General features: G+C 30.6%; 1 protein-coding gene across 1 annotated transcript in view; it reads left to right on the plus strand.

Moving 5' to 3' along the window:
* The first annotated feature begins 8,805 nt into the window (after window positions 1-8,805).
* Window positions 8,806-17,898, plus strand: part of LOC109600266 (zwei Ig domain protein zig-8) — a 31,649-nt gene continuing 22,556 nt past the window's right edge. Inside the window, exons 1-2 of the mRNA XM_020016399.2 lie at window positions 8,806-8,934; window positions 12,535-12,958. Coding sequence (XP_019871958.1) covers window positions 12,868-12,958 — 91 coding nt within the window. The 5' untranslated portion in view covers window positions 8,806-8,934; window positions 12,535-12,867. The remainder of the gene's footprint in view (window positions 8,935-12,534; window positions 12,959-17,898) is intronic.

The raw sequence follows: 17,898 nt of genomic DNA on the forward strand, positions 1-17,898 counted from the left end.
AGGAAGGGGAAATAGTATTTGCCTAATGATGTGGAATAAATACGCCTTAACGCAACACCGAAAAACCATTTCGACTACATAAAAAAAGTTGCATGCTACATGCCTATAATCGACAAAGGAAAGTCGGTGAAACAACATCTGGGTTATTTATGGGGGGCGATTATAAAAAAATAAACTTTATTATGTCTTCCCCTAACTATTTTACCTGATAAAACTTTTTAGTGCAGGGGAATACAATTTCTAATGTTATAATGTTTAGTCGGGACGTTTGGTGTGTTTATATTAAAAATTATATCTATTTAATTATCTAGACTGTCACACTTATTAAAACCGAGTAGTGCGATAAATTACAAAAATAATAAATTCGTAGACAAATACCAGTATGAATGTCGAGCCCCATTTATCATGGTGTATAACTGTAATAAATATAATTCCTTATTTTCCACCCAGTTATTTTTGTTTATTCCAATGCCTCGTTAGCCGGAAAGCTAATTGACGTGGGGGTAGGCATTAGTTAGTGTCCAAAGGCAGACTTTTAGATAAAAATTAATAATCCCAACTAACATCCAGTAGTAAAAAATCATAGGGGTTGACGCAAACTCCAGCGATCTATCTCTGAAGGCGTATTCATAAACATTATAGGAACGCATCATGTATTTATTAGCAATAATCGTTTGTCATCAAAGTTTAAAAACGTTTTCCGTAAATACACATAAACCACCAATATTTATTTTGACCTCCGTGTGTTTTATGATTTAATATGAACATGTTTGCGTGATCGCCAGTTATTACCAATATAACGAAAATATATTACAAAATTACGTGATTTTTATCGACCATTGAAATCTACTATTTTTAAAATTCATAAATAATCGCGTTTGAATGTGTGTGTGTAACACTTACGCGCAGAAATGTTTTGCGTGTGAATCTGATTAAACTCATATTTTAAACGATGTAGATTAAACTTTTGTAAATCGATATGCGTATCTAATTGAAACGAAACATTTTTGACGTAAACGAAACATTTACGGAGTTATTTTTAATATAACTTTTAATATTTTGCATAAATTTTTTATTAGTAATATCGTTAAAGCGTTTTGGTAGTAAAAATAAAAAAATTCAAAGCGGAACTTGAGGAAGATTATTTTTCAAGGAGACTTGAAAAGCGTGGTATGTGTTTGTGGTTCTGTTGTCAATAAATTTCGTAGTCGTTAGAGTCCGCTTTGATCTCGTCTTTACTGTACAGATCAAATATTATTACAGTTATCTTAGGACATAGACAACCAAAGACAATAAACATGATGTATTTAAATTTAAAACCTTGTTTAAAATAGTAATCATACGGAATTAACCCTTAGAACTTTTGACGTGGAAAAATTGGACGTCTCGCTGTTTAACAACATCAATAAGACGTGAACTAATGCTGACAACTGGATTAACGTGGAAATAACAAATTTCCATACATAAATTAAACATCCACAATCAAACAAGTTGATGTCAGTAATTATAGAATCTCGGTTATTCCGGATGAAACTGGGCGCAAAGAAAAACTGATACAACTTTAATAAGTTTTACTTCGAAGTTACTTGACAAATTTGCGACTAGTTTAATAGGATGCATTTATAGTTTTGTTTTGCTCCAACTAATCCCGGCGGTGGCGCAAAAACTGATTAAAAAAGTTTGAAACTTAAACATTCACTTCTTCATTCTGGCTTCTTCATCAACGTGTATTAAATTTTTACAGATAAATTAATAAATTCATCCGGGCGACTGGACGTCGTCGTGATCAAGATTCCGGCCACGGTCGTATTAAATTTAATAGACGACAGAAACAAAACTGGGTCCGTAAATAATAAGAGTCGAAACATATTAGACCGCATAAAAAAAATAAATATTCATCCGACTATTTTATCGCGGCGACGTGCACCGAAAAACAAAATTCCGTTGAGTTGTTCCTACGATTTATTGGGGAATTATACGGAGCAATCGTGGACCTACAGAGTGCACAAGATAATTTAAATTCAACTCATTGTTGTGTATAACGAGTGGTGTTGGTGGTCACGCTGCGTTGGTCGAAAGTCGTGTTAACAGGTATTAAAGGACCCTAAAATCTGAAGTGACGAGCGCAAGTGGACGCCAACCGTAAAAATATTCATCGGGGTTGGAAATTTCAACTTGAAATCGTCGAATATCCATTGTTTTGGTCGCGGTCCACATTGACAGTTGTTCTCTACCGCTGTCACGATAATTTCGGCGATCGGCCGGCGATAAAGTCAGTGACAAATTTTATATGCATTGGAAGGGAAACGACGCGTCCGATTCATCATTTAAATGGATCGAACGAAAATTATGCGATCGTTCAGACGATAACGAAGAGAGGACCGAATTTTATTGATGACATTTATATTTTAAACGGACTGATCAATAGTGCGGGGTTTCGTGTCGCTTACTTTTACCACTGATTTAATTGGAAAATGCTGATCAATAAACCAGATGCCGATAAAATCGCACTTCCATAATGCCGGGACTGTTTTATAAAAATTACAGTTCTTTATTAATTGTAGCCGGTCACCTACGTCGGAAGTCACATAAATTATTTCCACAACGAAATTCTATATTTTCGTAGTAATCTTGAAGTTCATCAGGACTAATGGTGCTTATCTGATTTCAAAGTTTTTTCATTGCAACGAACTAAAAGGAATAAACAATTATGAGTTCCATTCTCAACAACTTTTTGCAATAATTTATTAGGTGATTACTTTTGTTTTCTAAGGTATATTAAAAAATCTGGATAAGAAATGCAGGAATGTTACAGAGAAATAATTTTATATTATTTTTAAATAGTTTTATGCCCTAAGGACTATGCTGGTCTGGGTTAAAAAATATTTATATATTTTTCGTTATTTCAAGAAAATCGATCATTATTATAGAAATTTTTTAAATATTTTACCCTATTGTTTCGTATTTGCGTTTGGGATAGTTTACATGTTGAAACATATTTATTAATAGCATCAATTTTTTAATATATGGCAAATTGTTGTTTAATATATCCCTGTACATAAATCAGTCTAAGGGGGCCTACACCAGAAGAATTGAAGCATCCACAATCACAAATGAACTGCCACCATGTTTTATAGTGTGTATAACAATTTTTTTGTGTAGTTTTGTTCCTGTAAGATGTTTAACATCATTTTTTTTATAAATAAATTACATTTAGACTCGTCATTAAAAACTACTTATCCTCACTGTTATGTGGTTCAGTAACTGTGATCCTAAAAAAAGTCAAAATTAGATTTTCTCATATTTGGTAGAAACCAGGATATCTTCTGTAAGACAAAGGAATTTCCAATCACTAATCATCTTCTCATAGTTCTTGAACTAATTTTAGCAATTATTATTATTATTATATTTTATCCAGTTATCGATTTCTTTACATTTTTTTTAACTCAGACAATACGGAATTTGATTGATTTATTTTGCCATAAACTAATAATAACAGAAAAAACAATTAACATTACTTATATTGGATTCCAATTCAAGTAGTACAGTAGTATTTATTATAAATTAATAAGGTGTCATAATTATGGCCACTACTGTAAGTGTAACAGTGTAACCTTCTTGTTACAACTTCGCCAACTGTCGTCATTTAACAAACATTAATCCCACTTGTTTAAAACTCGTGAGGAATGGTACCTCCGATGATTGCAATGCATTTAATATGGAAGAAGTTCTTAAACTATCATTGTTCCTGCTAATTGTAAGCGTATTGACGAAATTGGTTTGACCCCCAACGTTTACTCTAAAACTGCAATTAGCATAATGGCCATAACGGGGGATGATTACGAAACAGCTTACAAAACCACACACTAGTCGGTGATAAGAAGATTCTCCTGCATCCTCGCTCTATCATTATTCAATTAAATTTTCTGATGGGCCATATATTACGCGGAAAGACAAAACTGCGGACTGAACATGATGGCCGTAATTAATGAAATTACAAGCCGAGTCTGAGCACAGGCATAAATCAGATATCATTATGTATAGGCAGCGAACAGAGGGGAATTCGTGAATTCGGAACGAATCGAACATTTAAAAGGCAGTAAATAATACGGGAAAATAAATAATAAAAGCCGGGGATGTTTTCTTGTTCGTTGCGTTTTTTTTTCCTTCAGAGAAGAATGCTGTTGTTATTCTCCTTTTATCTCGGTGCGAAATTGGATATTAAAATACTGCTGTCAGCGGAAGAGCAGCGTCAGAGTTTCTAATATGTGTTCAATTGGCCTTCAATGGAATTTCGGATAATATTTTTTGACATGTTATTTTCCTGCACAGTAATTACTTTTTTCTTTTTTTTTTTAATTTGACTTGTCCGTTGTGAATGTTTTTAATTTAATTATTCCTTTATTTGTTTGGAATAGTAAATTTGAATTAATAGTAGGAGTTATTAACATTTACCTTTTTAAACAAAGTGCATTGTTAGATATTTAATTATTATTATTTAATTACTTTGTAAAATCAAAATATCAAAAGCTTTTCAGTTGTTTAAGAATGTTAAAATTAAAAAACAGTTTAAGAAAAACACAAGAAAATTCAAATAAGAATATTAAATTTATTTCTTTCATAAGAAAATCCAAATATCTGCTATTAATATTGTATGAATAACGTAGTGGAAAATGGAGTTTTGTGTTGTTGTGATATCCAATTTAACGGACGTTTGGAGTAAAAACCACGTTATTGATATCGATAATCCCATTTAATTATTTATTTTTAGTTGAATATGGTCCTAAGAAGGGTAAAGAGGATCAATTTAAAAATTAAAATAAACGATAAAGAGGAATTAAATTAGATATTAAAGATCTAAAAGTATAAGCTATATACAAAGTTCTAGATTAAATACAAATAATTTAAAAATGGAAAGATAAAAAATTAAATATTCTTAGTCCTGTAAAAAATCATATTATCCGTTTATTTATATATTTAATTTAGCACAATTCGGAGTTAAGAAGTATAAAGAAAATTAAATTTAAGAATTTTTTATATGGCTTTTGTTCAATGAAAAGATAATTAAATTTTATTATACTTAAATTTCATAAAATTCATTTATTCATGCATTCATCTATGTTAGTTTTAATCACGTATTATTAAAAAAATATTTAGAAAAATGAGAATATTTTATTATTATTACATATTATTATATTTAAGGGTAAATAGTGATTAATTTAGCAGAATTAAGGTAATGTAATTAAAATAATGTATTAGATATTTGATTGTCATTTGTCAACTCATAATGTATCTTGAAAGTTTTAAGGTTGTTCTGACTTATTCACTTCTAAATAATTCAATATTAAGCTTTTTTGCAATTTTGAAAAAAGCAGAGCATGTGCGAGTCCCATATCACCTGTTGGAAGAGAACAAAGCCATCCAATCCATTACATGCAAAGTATTTTGATTGTTTGATCATTGGAGACGAAAAATGGGTCCTATATGATAATTTAAAACACCAAAGGCAGTGGCTCTCCCCAAATGAATCACTACGAAGTACTGCGAAGCAGGTTTCACATCCCAAAAAGGTGATTCTGTGTGTTTGGTGCAGTATTCCCAAAATTGTTCATTGGACAAATTATTAATGCAAATCTATTGTGAACAATTGTATCGAGTGAATCAATCTTTAGTCGATAAGGTTACGGCAATTGTCAACAGAAAAGATGTCATTCTGCAACACGTCAATGCAAGGTGACACTGTGCAAGGCACTAGAAATAAAAAATGAATTGTTGTGGGAGGTAATGTCTCGCCCGATATTGCACCCTTGGTTTTCAATTTATTCTGATCCCTTCAATATTTTCTTAGTGACAAAAAAAAAAGTTGCACACTAAATGGCAAAAGTTTGTTGATAACAAGGGAGATAATATTATATTATAATTTAATGTGAGAAAGGCGTACTTATAATAATATTCATAATATATTGTATCTCATCTCTTATCATTTACAATTCTCAATTAAAATTTTATGAATAGTTTGGAAAACGGTAATGAAAATAGTGGACAAGCTGTATTATTCATTTAGGGTGAAAAAATTGGGAATTTCTCATTCATGCGATTCACCCACAAGATGTGACGGGTTTGTAAAATAACGCCTGAATATAAATTTGTGATTTTTACGCCAGTAAAGCCAGTCCATCAAGTCGGCGTCCTGAATAAGATTTCGCAATTGTTTTTATGCCACCTACGGACATAAATCTGGAGCTAACTTGAAATTTTTTCGTAACGGACCCATAAACAAAGGCGATATGGTGGCGCAAAAGTTTTATACAGTACACTTCCGCAAGTAAATCAGGAATGGTAATTTGGGATGTTGCCCCGTGACACTTAATATGCAGATTCACTCGACTTAGACTTGTGATACTGATGCCGTAACTTTTTATTCGAGCGTACAAAATATTAGTTTGTGACAAACTGTACCCACTAACGTCGCCGTTTATTTAATGTTGTTCGTAAAAATGTAACGCCAATTTCTTTCAGTGTTCATTATTATTCCGATCATTCAGAAAATTATTACACATTCATTTGTAGCGGCAGATTAAACTTAATAAACTCGTGACGGACGTTCAGCTCGACGGCCTGCATTGACAATGAAAAATAAGGGATTGATAAAAATGGGTATCTATCCAGTCAACCATTTTTTCGGTGTGAAAAAACTGGTCCGACGCTAAATCGTCCTAATGCTCTTGTTCGTAATCAATCTTACGTGTGGGAAATTGGGAAAATTCAAATTGGATAAACAACAAAAAACACACCCTAAATCCACTAAATAACGAATTGTTAGTTGTTAGTTTTTATGACAATCAATCTAAACAAACACCTACGAAATTATCTCAATACTCATTTAACTGCGGATGACATGCGAGTGGTTTACTGAAACTCCAGCTTCGCCTGGAGGTTATTGGATGAGCTGTAATGTAGGCGTTAAAACAAACAGGTAATTTGATATTCATTATGTGCCGCTTATAATTCCTGTAGTGAATTGACGTAGCCAGTTTTTAAGGGATTATCGAAACTGTGAAATATGAGGCTGAAACTATTAATTTCATTACTGCTACGTTCATAGTTGAAATTTTCTCTGAGGAACATAACGTGTTACTTCGTCCGGAAAACAAACAGGAAAATACATGGGACTTAACTAAAACGAGGTTGTGACCAGAACGGGGGCGTTATTAATAGAAATTATCTTGTTTCTAGTAATATACAAACATAATAGGTCGGACCGTAATGAGGATAAATGGTGCAGACAATACCGGTCCTGCATATGTGGCTGATTGTGAAGCTGTTTTCTCCGGCAACGACAAAAAGCACTAATTATTTTCAACCTAAATAAAGGATTATCGTTAAGTTTAAGTGATTATGCAAAATTCAGTTGTGCAGTATCTTCCTGTAAATGACGTTGCGGCGAAATAAAACGGTTTAAACAAGACACCTGGTTTTTTATTTAATTGTGCCGCGTAAAATGTATAAGGTTTCCTTTATTAGATTTGAAACTGCAGCGGAATAAAACTAAATTAAATTCAGGTAAATGCCACATAAGCGTATTTAACAGTGTTGCATGCGGTGTTTTCGTTCCATTTCTAAATTTCCTACTTTTACTGTTGTTGAAAGATTTAAAAGTTTTAATATGGCTTGGCTACACTTAAATGCCACATAATATTTTTGAATACTAGGTCCGGACTTAAATGCCATAATTGTTGGAATGTCAGGATAAGTAATTTATTTCATCGTATCATTAGAAGTCTCGTTATAATAAATTGGCAACATTAATCGGTGTCAGAGTTTGCTATAAATTGACATCCTTAATACGTGTGGAACAAATATAATTATATTGATTAACATCCTTAAAACTAACTGCATCAAAATTACAGTAGTAAAAGTTTCAAAAAAATAATTAGTCTATGAATAAACATTTTTATTCAGTGATAGGAATGAAACTAAAGTATTTGGAGCGAGTAAAATGGATTCTTGTGTCATCCAATTAATTCTACTTTTGCGGCTTCCTTCATATCAGATTATATAAAATTACGACAAAAGATGTAAATTAAGGAGCATTGCTAGTTTCCCACTGGTATTATATTGTTAGTAACCACATTCAAACGTTGTGCATTTCCTGAAGAACTGAGTGAATCTGTTGGGATTAGCAAAACCATTTTGCACCGTTTTTATAGCGTTGCACAAAACATTTCAACCTTGTCGGACCGGGGCTTAAATATCTAAACTTAATAGTACCCTGGGGAATTTACAACTCATAATGCTATTAATATATGATCCTTTATTACATCTTGGCCTGGTCCAACCCTTCATATATTTCAATTTTTTGCTGGGATGTCTGCCATAACATGTTTCATTTAAATATAAGTGTTGATGTCGTATTATCAAAAAACAGGGGATGAACTAGGTCATTTCCCTTCCAATATTGTAAATAAAAATTTAGTATTTAGTGCAAAATTCATTACGGCCTCATCTGAAGGAAGCGAGTTAAGCTTTTAATACGGGCCATTAATCATTAGACGGGGAAAATTGTCTCCGAGGTGCGATTAAGATCGGATGCTGGTAACCAAATGTTTTGTCTAAAAAATTACACAGCCACTCGGCGATAATGTGTAGCCGGTATAAAAGCGAGTGTTGCCGTAATAAATCGGGCGGTGTAAGAGATGGATGGTCGCATTAAGCGGCACCCAGTCCTCGAAGTGCTATTCTCATCCTGTGGTACGTGAAGTGCTGTCAGTGATGAGACAGTGGTGGTTACAAGTCCGTGTTAATCGCACGTGTTGACCCGCATGTCAGACGGAAATCGCTTCGAAATCGAGACGGTTTCTTACCGGTTGTGTGGTACGATGGTCTTCCTTTTTTTTGGTGGTTCTTAAATCAGTGTTCAAGTTTTTAAAATAAGTAAGTTGTTACTAATTTTTTAGAATTTATTGTACTTTCTCCTGAAAATTTCCAGTTTTTGAAGTAGTAAATTAAACATAAAAAATTAAAAATGTGTAATTTTTGCTATTTTTATAATTTGCATTGTATTTTTATTATAATTTTGTTTATTTATTATTATTATATTTTCATAAAAGTTTGTTTGAATTAGTATATTTTATAAATTTAAAAATTAATTTTTGTTGCTTATAAACGGAGTTGATATATATTTAAAGTTTCATTAAAAATTTAATATTAAACAAATTTGTGGTGGTAGTTTTTCACCATAATTTTTTTAAAATTTTTTATAGTTTTTTTACTGTAACATTCCAGTATTTATGGGAAATTGAATACAAAAAATTAAAAATAAATAAAATTAGAAAAAAATCAAATTTTGTTTTGTATAATCTGGATTTTTTTGATTTTATTAAGAATTCCTTTTCTTACTTTTTTAATACTTATAAGAGGAATTAAAAATACATTTAATGTTTCATTAAAAATGAAAAAAAAAAAAAAAAAAAAATATTAAAAAAAAATTTTTTAGAGTTCATTTAAGAATTTATTTTAATTTATTAAACATATTCATGAAAAAAAGGTATCTTTTTCTTTCTAACTCGAGTAAAAAGAGAATTATGTGTAGTAGTTTTTTTGCCATAAAAATTATAAAATATTTGTTATTATTTTTATAATTTTCATTGTGAAATTAAATTTAATTTCATCATCAGTATTTTCTATTAATTTTATTAAGAATTTTTTTCTTAAACATGTGTTTGAATTAGTACATTTTTTTATTTTATAATATTCCATTAAAACATTTTATTTATAGACAAATTTCTGGTAGTAGTTTTTCTTCAAATTGTCTATTTAATTTTGAAAACTTAAGAGATATATTTTTTAAATGAAAAAATCGAATTTACAAATACTTATTTAAAAATAATTTGGTATTATACAAAGTAGTGGTGGTGGTACTTTTTTTTGATTATCTTGAAAAATTATTTAGATATATAGTACTATAAGTTCTTATGAATTTTTTGAAATATTTTGTAGTTCTTTTTCTTGAATATTTCCAATATTTGAACTGGAAAATTAAATACAAAAATTGGAAATAAAATTGGTACAAAATTTTGTATATGTAGTTTTTACTATTTTATAATATTGTTATATTGTGTAATCAAGTTTATAAATTTTATATACCTTATAAAAGGAATTAATAATATATTTAAATTTTAATTAAAAATTATTATTATTAAATAAATTTGTGGTGGTAGTTTTTTTTTTCAAATTACCTCTAATTATTTTAAAAAACTAATATTTAATATTTTTTTAAATTATATATGTTAAATAATGTCAGCTATAAAATTAAAATTTTTCGGGCCATGTGAACTAAATTTATAATAATAAATTTCAGTCGAAGATTATTATAGTCATCAGTTATTATTTTTTCTTTAAATTATTTTATTTACTTGCATACTTAAAAATAGTGAAAACAAATATTTTGCATACTTACAAAAATTCTTTATAAAAATATAAATTTGGCTAAATACCAAGTGAAGTGTATTTTATTTAAATTTTGAAGGTTTTTAAAAATGTTTACGTTAATTTGTCAATTCTAATTTTACCATTTCATTGTTTTATGATTATAATATATTAATAATTAGTTAAGAAATAGTCAGTTTAATATTTAGTTTTTTATTTTGTATAAAAAAGGTTCTAATATTTTTAGTTAGCACTTTTTAAATTCTATTAGTCTGACAAGACAAAACGATACAATTTTAATAAATAGGTAGCATAAATGGATTTGTTTGTGAGTAATACCACTTATAGATAAATGACTACAACCCCCACACGACTATAATTCACTAGAGCTATCAAATTAATGTTGAAAACCCTCGACCTGCCAGGTAGATACTTTTCATATCAGCCTTCATAATTAATGTTGCTTCAGCCTAATTGATATTATGTCAAAAACACATCTCACGCATATTGAAATCGGCCCCATTATTTCGTTCCAATGACAATTAACCCTTAGTTCGAGTGCACAATTTGACGTACTATTTTCCCCAAGAGATAAAATCTTCACTGTGTATGAAGGCAGATGCCATTTCGAACCGTCTGTTTTAATTGATTGATTGCCGGTTGGGATTCGGCTGAATAATGCAGAATTAAATTGATTATTTCGTCTAAATCATTTAACGAACTTATACATGTATATCCGGATGCTGGATCAACCGCAGATAAATACAACAGTTAAAGTAGCACGGGTATAAATCAAATTGGAAAACGCGACCGTGAATTTTGCAATGTCCACTTTTTACCCACAGGGTTGCGTGTTTGTCGTTTCACGTATTTCCATGTCGGTATAAAACAAATGCCGTCAGCAGTAATCAGACATAATTTGCATTTTCTGAAACGGACATAATAAATGGTTGAATCACAAAGAGACGCTGAAACGAATTTGATTGATTTATGGCTTAAATACTGCAATTATTTATTTAAAACGGTAGACAAAACAAACATTTATTTGTTTAGGAAGTTTAAAAATATGTACAATTTATGACCACAATAATGGACAGATGAACAATGTTGAGTTGATGTTATTAATTTTTCGTAATGGACATGTTGGCTTATAATATTTAATTTTGGCTTGGTAAATAGTTGATTAGCAACAATCATTTTATTAAAATTGTACATTAAATTTAATATACAATGTATATATAAATAATAAAGCAAAATTATGTATTGTAAATTTATAATGTATATATTTTTTAGGGTTTATCTAAAGAATCTAAAGAAAGAATCTTAAGAATCTAAAAAATCTAAAGAATCTAAAGAATCTAAAGAAAAGAATCTAAAGAAAAGAATCTAAAGAAAAGAATCTAAAGAATCTAAAGAATCTAAAGAATCTAAAGAATCTAAAGAATCTAAAGAATCTAAAGAATCTAAAGAATCTAAAGAATCTAAAGAATCTAAAGAATCTAAAGAATCTAAAGAATCTAAAGAATCTAAAGAATCTAAAGAATCTAAAGAATCTAAAGAATCTAAAGAATCTAAAGAATCTAAAGAATCTAAAGAATCTAAAGAATCTAAAGAATCTAAAGAATCTAAAGAATCTAAAGAATCTAAAGAATCTAAAGAATCTAAAGAATCTAAAGAATCTAAAGAATCTAAAGAATCTAAAGAATCTAAAGAATCTGAAGAATCTAAAGAATTGATGGAATGTGTAAAAAATTAAAAATTAATTTAAATCTAAAAATTTAAAATTAATCTAGAATTTAATAAAAAATTGAAACAAATAAAAAATACGTATAGACCAAAACCTAAAACACTTAAAATTATGTATTATTGTAATAATATTAAGTTGACTTAAAATTAAAAAATAATAAAGTAATTAATATAATAAATCATCAAGCGGCCGGTAATTTTGGCCAAAACAGGTGGCTAAAATTATCAATTCGAAACAACATCTCAATCCATCTATCTAATTACCTAATAGTGATTTTCCGGGGGTAGGGATCCACCCCGCAGTTCAATATCCCGCTGACGACTTAATGCCAGTAAATTAATTAACTGTTTTGTTTTCAGACGTGCACGTACGTCGTCACAGGAGTCGAGACCATTGAAAGCGTGGAAAGCGTCGAAAGCGTGTGCAGTTGTGTGACCGCGTGTGTGCCCCCTCTTGGATAATTATCACCGGTGCCAATATCGGCGATGTGGAACATTAACTCGAACCGGCCTCAGGCACAGGACATGGCCAAATAAAGACAAAAAGCCACGTTTAGGGCTGGCCCGGATCAAAATTAAAACTAAACATTATGTAATTTTAATTTTAATGGAAGCAGCGTTGAACTAAAACTCAAGTGTAAATGAAATTTCATTATAGCCTTCCATGCAGTAGTGTGTTTGAACAGTTTAAATATGAGTGGAGTTCGCTCCGAAGTGCCTTTTAGTTTGCTGAAAGTTTTACAAGTGTGGACTATTGTGCTTGTTTTCAGTCCCATCATGTCAGGTTTGTTGTTTAATTTATCTATTTTAATCTGGGTCACTACGTGTATATTTGCTAATTTATTTTTGTTTCGTTGTTCTTTTCCTTTCGCGTCCGGTCTTCCAACGGAATTAAATCTAGCTTCAAATTGGAAAGATTACACCTCTGAAAGCTTTTCAGATGAAATACCTTCACTTGGTTTTTCTTTATTTCTAATACTAGTTTTGTTGTACGTCTACTGGCTTTTTATACCAGGTTCTAAAATTCAGCAATGATTCACCCGTGCAACATACAAGAGTCAATTTAGGGGGTAACTGCATACGCGCTTAACTCCACAAAGCGATCTTATAAATCATCTTATACGTGTTTTTTTCTGTATGTAGTAACGACAGTTCGGTGTAATATTTAGGGGGACATTGAGCGATGCGTCGACGTTTTCATATCCGATTTACCTTGTTATCGTTCCTGATCGTTCCTCGACGTTTGTAATTTTAGTCCCCCTGTCTTAACGCACCAAAAGATGATGGATACTTCACTAATGCATCATAAATTGAACCGAACTTGAAAAAAAATATTTTTCAGCTTCTACTCTTCTTTTTTGTTCCTTATCTGTGTTGAGGTAAAATATGTCTTACCTATTAGTTGTAATGGAAACGTTTTTGAGATGTTTTTTTAAGGTTAATAAAAACTTAAATTAACCAATCTGTCAATTACTTATAAAATTTGATAAAATGTGTGGTAAAATTGGAATTGTCAGATATGGGCCAACACGTTTATATTCTAAATGGCTCAATCTTGAGGAAAATCTTACGTGAAAGCATCATCCATTTGTGTAATCAACTGTAATTTTCTGAATAAACCTTGGTCGCATGGTAATGTTTCCTCCTATGCGAACCATTTCCGTACATTGATTTCCGATGTGCCATAAACAACCCCCGTACCTCACATTAAAACGTCGCACGAGATTAAATTTACAAATAGCCACGTATTAGGTGTTTAGTCGTAGCCGCGGCTCGGTCGCCTGTGTCAGAGATCATAATTATTGAGTTCCAATTTGGTGGACGAGCACCACAGGTGCAAGGTAACGTGCTTATGGCTGGATGTGCAGATATTTAAACCCGTTTAACGCCTCACCCGTAAAGGATAATGACGCATTAACGATTGAAACGTTTTTTTTTTCATTTCGAACTTTATCACCCCTGTCATTAAACGTCCAATATTACTCTAGAATGTCGTGGCTTCGGAAATATATTATTGGTCGTTTTCAGGCTTATCTGCCACGAAATAATATGTAATGGCAAATCCAGTTGTACGTCGTGCAAGTACAACTGGATTTGCCATACTTTCTCATTGCCTGTAATTCGTACGGCAGATAAAAAACCATGCGAAGTACTGAGATAGGGACGGAGCTGTTGGCAGCAGATAAAAAACTAGATTAAAAACGGACGTTGATTTATTTACGAAATATTGATGTTGCATTAATAAATTGTGGTGTGAAATTGAGTGCACGAGTAAAACACAAATCGACTAAAATGTAAAAAATGTGTACAATGAAAAAGTGTATCGATGGCTTCGACACTCGTTTTAATTGCCCACGCCCTATAAAACATATTTTTATTCGGATGCGTGTAATACACGTATGTTATTTTTTTCGATTGTCATATAATACGAACTGCGAATTTTAAATGGTCGATTTTAATATTTTAATCGGTACATGATATAATTTTTCACTTTTGAGAGCTTTATCTACTGTGCATTTTGGCGTGTGCATTTTCCATGTACAGGACTTCCATTTAACAAAGAACAATCAATCACATTCATGAATATGTTTCCGTCATTGAGGGAATACCACACGGACGCACCGAATTCCGTTGCTTTTATATTAATATTGCAAGAATAGAATGCCATCAACATGTTTATTATGCGAATACAACACAATACATTTATAATAACCAGTGTGTGATTCCATGATGAAGCATAATCCTAAGCAGCTCGAAATTAATATTTATTGACTATAGTTAAAATAAATATCCTTAATAAATGGGTATTTAGTATAATTGTCAAATGAATTATTTATACATGGTATTAGTCAATGCCATAGTTTCGACTGTCGAGTGCATCGGACGATACGTTAACTCATGGACTAGAATTATGAATATTTTAATAATGTTAAATGGAAAACTAGCATTTGTTTTGCCATTAAAACAATATATTAATGACATATTGTCCAAATATTGTTCGTAGTTTAAAGTGGCTTTAAAAGTCATGGTAATTGTTTAGAATCGCGGCTTCATATATTTTTGGATACATTCATCATAAAAAATCAAAAAATCAATATTTTTTCATACATATTTATTTTAATGATCTATTTTTAGGTGTGAAAGAATCAAAATTTCTTAAAGAAAAATTAATTTAAAATTTAAATTGATTTTTGAGGTTTTTCTTGAAATTTTTATAAAAAAAAAAAAAATTATATTAAATTCCTATTTCAGAAAATTTATCAAAAATAGAATATTTTCAAAAAAAATTGTCAATAATATTAAAGTAATAATAAAGGTTGTAAAGTATAAAAACAAAATTCATAAAAATTTCAAGGAAAAACGTCTTAAATCAGTATTGTTCAAATTTAAAATTAATTTTTCTCATTTTTCTCTAAGAACTATTAATTTTTTTACTCGATCAAAATATATTCTTTAATGCGCCGAAGAGTAGAATAATTTAAAAAAAAAAATTGTCGATATCTTATTTTTTGGATTTTTTTTTGGCCGATAATAGGTAGAGCCGTGATTCTAAACAATTACCAAAGTCATAAAACTCCGCTAATAATAATAAATAGTATTGAATGCGTTCAAATAAAAAGCGTCAGACGAATAATAATAGTCGTAATATATTCCGGTTTGGAGTGTAGGATCGGGCTTTGGACCGATAATTATAAATATTAATTAAGTCTTTGTATGGCACGCCATCCTTTCTCATTTATCATAATAAGTCATGATATGCTTGCATATGGTCACTACCGTGTAATGCATATAACCTTAATTTCACACTCCTACTGATTTCGGCTAAAAAGGGATGTGAATTATGGCGATGACTCAGCTAATACATTAAAAATAAGAGGGTGGCAACTGCGTTAGAAACGTTATGTTTTAATACGAACATTCACGATAATTTTCCAATTTCACGTGTACACAGATAGAGAGGGTCAATATCCATTAAATAACTTAATTCCGGCAAGTATTGCTGTTATTTGTGGGCATAGATTACAATCCTACTAAATGTTTTGGTCATTAAATATTTACATGGTTATCGGAAGTTAACATGTTTTAATTGAGTAAATATATAGCAATAATTTAAAAATAAACCTGAATCCAGAAACGTGGTAAAATAAATGGATATAAATCAATTTTCTTATTCCTTGTCTCTTATCAACATGAACGTCATTTTATATAAATACGGAAGTTGGATAACAAATTGTCTATCCATTAAATCTGAAAACAAACGTTAAAAACAAGAAAAATGTAATTTCAAAGTTCTATTTACGAGACCTTTATTTATCTTGTTCAAGTTTTATGTACTGTTTTAAGTAGATGCACATCCTTTATAATAACCGTTCTAACTTTTTATTCAGAACTTTTCAATGTTCGTCGTTAATTCTTTATCGTTTTCAACTAATGATGTGTTTGTTCTTTCAGTTGACAACAACAATTAAACGAATATTTTACAGCTTTTCAAGTCTATTTAAAGATAAATGTCCGAGAAATGCGCTTGAATTTTCTGAGTATTACATGTTTTGATTAGGCATGTGACTTTTGTATTTTTATCTACCACAGAATATGACTAATCAAATAATAATTTAAATCACAGTTACATGAATTATTTATAGGGATGCATGAGGTTTCATCTTATTTATGTAATGTCGACAACAGGGGGTTGTTCTGTTGACAGATCTTTCATGTGATTTAAATCAGTGCTGCATATATAATTCATGAACCCCACATATTTGATATAATTTAAAATAGTATTCAGCTTTCATAGGAATAACCTGGTGAAATACAATAGTCAGAACACTGAACTGAATTAGCCAAGTGTAATCGATTCAATTGTGTTTGTACCGGTTATAATTTATAGCCGATATTAAATCAAACAGCTAATGGTATTTTGAACGAACACAAAAGCATTTTATTATTTTAGTTTTAATTATAGCACCAACAACAAACCAATAGTAGTTAAACAGTACAGTTTATATCCCGGGCAGTGTTAAAAATAACTCCCTTTTGTCATAGTGTCCCCACTGAGTTTTAGTTGTTTTTCATTGGGTCTGGGTCACGTAACGCCCCCTGGGAAAAAGCTAAATTAATGACGAAACTTTGAAGTAAACCTATACGGAACCTTTTTACATTGCTAATTTCCGACTCGTCCATCGTTAACTTTGACCGACTCACTTTATTATTACTTGCGAATCAGTTTTTTAATTTATTTTTTTTTTTCGGACGCAAATTTAATTGGTCTGGTTAGGAATCAATGAACAGCTCAATCAAAATTGAATGGACAAAAAAACATCATCAGTCACGTCTTGTTGATTTTTTTCTAATTAGTTTTACCTGGGCCAGTAAAATTTTGATTTATTTCTGTTAGAACTGGCGTTTCTCGGATGATTAATGAATTTTCTCTTTGTTAGGGAACACCTGTAGCTATTATACATATATTTTTAGATATTTATAGGATATTGAACATCACAATTTACCTTCAGGAAATTGCTCTACTATTACAAACTTTAATAGCGTAAACCACAACACGTTTATTTTTCTAGTTTAATTGCCAGTTGTTTTAATGATTTATTTATCAAATGCTTCTATAAAAAACTACCGAACAGTCAAATGACACAGCAACAAAGAAAATAAATGGTTCTGATTATTTAAAGCCTGAATGAGTTAAAAAATTTCAAAATCCAAGAGAACACCGTT

Source organism: Aethina tumida, chromosome 3, assembly GCF_024364675.1.
Source record: "Aethina tumida isolate Nest 87 chromosome 3, icAetTumi1.1, whole genome shotgun sequence".
NCBI classification, from domain to species: Eukaryota; Metazoa; Arthropoda; class Insecta; order Coleoptera; family Nitidulidae; genus Aethina; species Aethina tumida.